This window comes from Chiloscyllium plagiosum, unplaced genomic scaffold, assembly GCF_037043375.1.
Source record: "Chiloscyllium plagiosum isolate Xiang-an unplaced genomic scaffold, Cpla_swu_hap1 HiC_scaffold_25, whole genome shotgun sequence".
Classification (NCBI taxonomy): Eukaryota; Metazoa; Chordata; class Chondrichthyes; order Orectolobiformes; family Hemiscylliidae; genus Chiloscyllium; species Chiloscyllium plagiosum.
The window spans coordinates 48,445,328-48,451,630 of record NW_028270163.1 but is presented as its reverse complement, the minus strand read 5'-3'; the positions used below and the strand labels follow the sequence as shown (position 1 = coordinate 48,451,630).

The following is a 6,303-nucleotide window of genomic DNA, read 5'->3' as shown; positions in this document are numbered from 1 at the left end:
TTCTCCCAGTGTCTGCATGGGTTTCCTCTCAGTCCAAAACGTGCAGGTTAGGCAAATTGGCTATGCTAAATTGCCTGTAGTGTTAGCTGAAGGGATAAATCTAGGGGAATGGGTCTGGGTGGGTTGCGCTTCAGAGGGTCAGTGTGGACTTGTTGGGCCGAAGGTCCTGTTTCCACACTACGTAATCAAATCAAATCCCTGTTGACAGCATGCCTTAACTCAGTCCAGTTATGTTTTCTACTTAAATCAAGCATTAATTATTCCCCATGTTTGATTGGTATTTAGCTTTTGAAGGGTCCTTTCCCATTTCTGTCCATGTCTTGCAATGTCAGAATGAGTGAGAACACTGCTCTCGACTGGCTGTGACAGTGACAGGCCGATTGGTATAGATCATCTGGCATCACATTGGAGTAAGGAGGTTATTACATGAAGAGGGGACTGGTGGAAGAGAGTATGAGCCACGCTGATGGGACACTGCATGATTAAAAAATTTTCTTGTACTATTTGCCAACTTCCACACTGCTGAAAGGCCTCCATGCACTGCATATAATAGAGATAAATGGAACAGTTACAAAAGAGCCCTAATGATGCATTTTAAAGGAGTTAGCGACTTGTGTTTGGTGACTGGATAAAAAGCTTTAAAACATATTTAATCGAGTGTTATAATTGAGGGAAAAAAATCAATCAGTGCTTCAAGCAGAAATTAGAGTCCCCAAATACTTCACAAAGGTTTCTTTCCTTGATGAAATCAATCCAGGTGTTCAGGTTTATTCCCAAGCCAGCCAGTTGATTCCAGAGGCAGTGATCATGGAGACACAATCCATCTCAGTTCCTACTCCTCATAAGTGGAACAGATTTCCATTTTTGGCTGTTGTCTCGGAACCTCTGCTAGAAACAATTGATCATTCAGTGGCTGAAACTTTTTCTACAGTTGAACAAGGTACTGTTCTAATACATGGCCATTTGGGTGATGAGTCAGAGGGCAGCAGGAATACATGCCCCAGATAGATAACGACAGAAACTAGACACAACTTTATACGCTGGTTTTAAATAAGCTTGTGTCTGGATTGAGAGACGAGTAAGTCCAATTTAGGTTACAGTACAAAAAAAGGCAACATTACTGACAGCCAAGTAAATAATTCAGTTTTAATCAAAACAATGCTAAAAACAGTGAAGAGACCCAAACGGATTGTCAGTTTCGACCTAGACTCCACACATCAAAAAACAAACCTAGCCCACTCATCCCTATGCAATCCTTACTAAAATATGGGACCTGTGCCAGAACTGGGAGATCTGTCCCATAGGCTAGATGAGCAATAGCCCGACTTAGTTGTACCTTTCAGCTAATGTCCCAGACTCCACCAGCATCACCCTATTTATCTCTCATTGGTAGGACAGGTCCACTAGCAGGTGGTGGCACTGTGATAAAGTCAGAAGGCAGTAAACACCAGGATTTCTCATCATCCACTCCCAGAACCAGTGATACATGCCCCAGATGGGATCACAAGCAAGGAAATCTTTTGTTCATTGTAAGTTATCATTCTCCCTCAACTGATGAATCAGCACTTCCTCACTCCCATCACTTGGGAAATACTCGCTGAAGGGGATAAGGCAACAGAGTGCAATATGGGCAGGCAACTTCAAGGTTTATTAGTAAGAACTATAGACTTGAGCTGGCAAAGTCCTGAAGGACACATCTGCTATATTGTGCCCAGCAGGTGAGCATGGAATCAACAGGCAGGAAAACCTTCCCAACTTTGTTGAACTCCTGTTTGCCCATGACAACACTGATAGGAATGACTACCTCAATGCCTCAGGTTTAGCTAAACTGATCTTGCAAAGAGACAACACTGAAAAAACCTACTGGGCTCTCAACTGCAACTAATGTATGATTATTAAATATTCAATACCTTCACTACTTACACACACTGACTGCAGTAACTCACCAAGACTTTGGCAGCACTTCCCCAGCCCATAATCTCTATCTAGAAGAACAAGGGCAGTAGGTGCACTGAAAAACCATCCCCTCCAATTCACACACCACCCTGACTGGAAATGCAATATTATTTCTACATTGTTGCTGGGTTAAAATCTTGGAGCATACACCAACGCTGAGTGCTCCTTCACCTGACTGTCTTCTTGAGGCAGTGGCACATTTGCCACAGTAACCAAGGCTTGTCCAATAAATGCTGGCCTCACACAGGACTTTAGGGGGGGAAAAAAACCCTGCCTTTCACTAATCTAGAAAACCTCAAATAACGTTTCCAAGTTAAATAAGATGCAGACTCAGATAAACTTGATTTATTCACCAATATAGTTTAATTGTGCATTTTCATCTAAAAAGCAGACATACAAAACAGTGGCTCATGAGGTATCACATCAATATATCCTCCCTCAATGATTTAATGCCCGGCATATGAAATCCATATGCAGTAAATAGATAACAAATGGATGAAAGGAACACCCCAGCAGAAACCGAATAGATTACATAAAATCAATGTTAGTGGATTTAAAAGAGAGACTTCATCTTAACTTTGCCTCAGTGAGATCTTTGAAAGGAAAGGGATTGATGTATTTCTCCGCCCCACATCAAACCCATTTGGTTGTTATTCCAGATTTCACCACAGCTCAGTAATAGTTGAATAATCGGATATTAGAAAGGTATGCAGCTCTGATACTGTAAGTTAAATCCTATAAAACAGACAATCCAAAACTATTGCAAATTAGTAACGGGTATGTATTCATTTTCGGGTTTGAAACAATGTAAATGTTCTTCACAATATTTGTTCATCAAAAATGATTTCTTAGAAAGCTACCAATTTAATCTCAAATGCCAATTAAAAAACAATATTATCCATCGCTTAAGGAACTATACTTTTGAATGTAGAAGATGCAGAGTAAATCTTGACTGTCTGGGAATATTTTGAGTCGATTGTAATTACATAAATAAAAACAACACATGGAAGATGACAAAAATTTATTTGCAGCTACATCCTATTATTGAAGATTTGGGATTTCAACAATTTATTCTCAGAAAGCAGGCATTTGTTTAAAAAGAAATAACTAGAAATAATTCAATCCAATGGGAACCACATTGGATGTAATTTCCAGAATTTTTACAATTTAGTTTCTTTAAAGAGAACATATTGAAAATTATATTTCACAGCAACGTGGAGTGAATTATCATTAAGTTTATGCTTTGATATACATCTGCAATCACAGTATGCTTCACTGGGTTGTGATAGATTACAATAGTTATTTGATGTAAGAATTCCAAAGGGATAAGTAGCTTTCATACATTTTGAATTTTTATCACAACCAATATTTTCTTAGGATTTTGTAATGTCAGACTGCAGGTGACACATGAATTGTCATCTAAAGCCTGAACATAAGTCACTGCCTCAGTTCAAAGAGAATTACTTCAACATCTTCTCAACACAGGGTCGTTAAAGATAGAAACCTAATAAACGTCAAAGAATTTACAATCAAAATGCATTTTGTTTTTGCCAGGGATGTTCAAACTATGGCCTGGTAAAAGATCTGCGGGGCTAAAGATTTGAAATCGAGCTCACAAACGTCAAGCAAAAGGAGTTCCTATTTACACTGATCTTTCTTCCTCACTAATTTATGTTGTATGTAATCCCACAGGTCAAAAGGCTGAAGAATGCTGATTTGTAGTTGCTGTCTTGTTTACTGATAATCCAAAATCAATTAGTTGCAAATTGAGTAATGTAAAAGTGAACGGGAACATACCTTTCAATCTCAGGTGCTCCACCAACCTCTATACTACGCACAAAGACTGAAACCTTGAGTGTTCCTAAGCACTGCAATTTAATTTGTAGCACAAAGTCACTACAAACAAAAAAGCTAAAGTATTCAGTACATTGGTTGCTAAATAATGTTCAATCTGGGCTATTTCATTTTAGTTAGGGCGAAAGGTCAGTAGGTTCCAGTGAGGAAAATACATTAGCCAACTCCAAATCATTTACATAGATAAACAACGTACATGGATATTCAGTCTATACAGGCTTATTTTTCTTTAACAATTCCCCAGTTTACTTTCATTTATAATTTTGTGCTTTCAATGTAGAAAGGTGATAAAATACATTCAAGTGAAACTAAAGATTTTCCACATTGTTTGAAGTAAAGAATCAAATTTGATGAATGTTTTGGATTCCAGGATATTTTGTAACACACTTAGTTATCTTATTTCAGATGGCTGTTAATGCCATAAATTTTAACTAAGCTGACTTTTTACATGAGAAGACAATTACTGTATTAAGGAGAGTATGTTTTTTTAACAGCAGAATGAACTCAAATTTGATTTAAACAAAAAGCTATTTCCAACTGTTGGGTCTTCAATTTCCAAACTGATAATATAAGTGCAGTTCTGGATGCATATGGGTAACCTGAAAGCATGTTTCTATAATAAAGTTTTGGCTTCTGCTAACAAAGAACACCCAAGTTAAACCTTTGTCAATTTAGCAGTTCAGCTGAGAAACACCAACTTATAATACACAAGGGATGTTAGAATCTACACTGTATTTCCATGCAGAGGTAACAAACTGTACATATAGATTGCAATCAAAAAGACATCCTTCACTCTCCTTAACATTTACTCTATGAACATGAGAAATAGTGCTTTCTATGTTTTTTTTTCAAAATTGCTCTTAACTTACACAGCAAAGACCAAAATAAAAGTGTGGGGGCAACTTGAGAACCAATACTTTCCTTGCGTTGTAAAAAGCATTAAAATTAATATTTTACTTAAATATGAGCTGAGTTTAATTGCAATCAACTGCTTATCTAGTGTTAATATTATGACTGTCTAATTTTAAAAAAGTCAATGCTGAATTTGTTTTAAATCAATAATGCACATAATAAAACAGTATTCCACTACATAGTTTTGTAGATGTCAGATCATAATATGCACGCTGCAGCTTTACATTAAAATATAAAGACAAACAAACAATATCACACTAGTCTCAACGCTCAGTCTTCATATCAGTCCAAAGACTAGGTGCATGAATTATCACGAGAATAACATTCACAGGCCAGTTTCCACTTCTTTAATAGTTTTATTTACATTCAACAGGTGAGAGAATATCACTCAGGTTCTGCTCAGGTCTCCTTTTCCATCATTGGTTATTTGTGTGATTTGATTTGAGTTTTCTATTACAATTAGCAATTATTTTGTAAAATTAAATCACAAAAAGGGAAAAAGCAAAACAAATCATAAAGAAGTCTGTACAATGTTTCAGAATATCATGATTTTCTTTGTGTGGAATTGCTACAATTTATGGATAAAATAATGCTCACAAAGGTAACACCACATTAAGGATGTGAGCTTTTTAATAGTCCACCAGAGTAGCTACTAGCATTTTAATATGGTTGGTGAGCCAAGGTTTTATTAGTCTTTTTCATAAGACTTGTCTACCAAGGGAGCTGATAGAATTTATAATTTATGCACAGTTGTTACAATATCCTCAGGCAGTCATGACTGGGTAAATTATATTAATTTGAATGCTAAAATCTAATTCACAAAAGAAACAAAAATAAAAATAAACAAAATTTAAGGTCTAGACAAGTCTTCAAAAAAAAAGCTTGGCAGCCATGTTCTTACAACAAGACATACCATGACCATTGCAGTGAATTGCCCTACAGTAGCTGAAGTATTTATTGAGAAAATTGTTCAAGTCATGTCTTGCAGCAGCTGTCACCAGACGTTCAAGTAAATAATTTTATATGTACATAAGTAATATACAGCATCTGCATTGATCACAAGTTCCGTAAAATGGACAAGCAAGGCTGTGTGATTCATCGTTATCTAATTCGCTTCTCTGCTGAATATATAGACATGTAGTAGTCGTTGCTTCCAACAGCTAAGTGAGGCTGTCAAAAGAAACACAAAATAATCAAGGCCTGTTAAATTAAAAAGCAAGAAAAGGTTAGGCAGTGAGAAGTAGTTATTAGCACCAGAAAACAATTACACTCTAAAGACCTACCCCAGTTTATTATGGCCATTACACAGATGAAAGATCAGAAATTAAACCTGGATAACAATTATGCTCATATTTGAGAATGGCGATAATTTCTTCGCAGAATTTTACTGCAACATTGATTTTAATACTGCAGTATCTTTGGGGCAAATAATATAGTTTATTTATTGCTTTTCCTTTTTAGGAAAACATCACTACTTCCACCAGGGTCATATAGCTTTGATACAAAATGGCCATTAAAAGCAGGGGATGGAGAGCTAACTTGTGAATGTACTACACTGCAAACCAGTAGTGTGTTCTGAGA

The 6,303-nt window shown here is 36.5% G+C and overlaps 1 protein-coding gene across 1 annotated transcript in view; it reads right to left on the bottom strand.

Moving 5' to 3' along the window:
* Window positions 1-2,296: 2,296 nt before the first annotated feature.
* rptor (regulatory associated protein of MTOR, complex 1) overlaps window positions 2,297-6,303 on the bottom strand; it is a 397,195-nt gene continuing 393,188 nt past the window's right edge. The window contains exon 34 of the mRNA XM_088000708.1: window positions 2,297-5,892. Within this exon, the coding sequence (XP_087856834.1) occupies window positions 5,824-5,892 (69 nt within the window). The 3' untranslated portion in view covers window positions 2,297-5,823. The remainder of the gene's footprint in view (window positions 5,893-6,303) is intronic.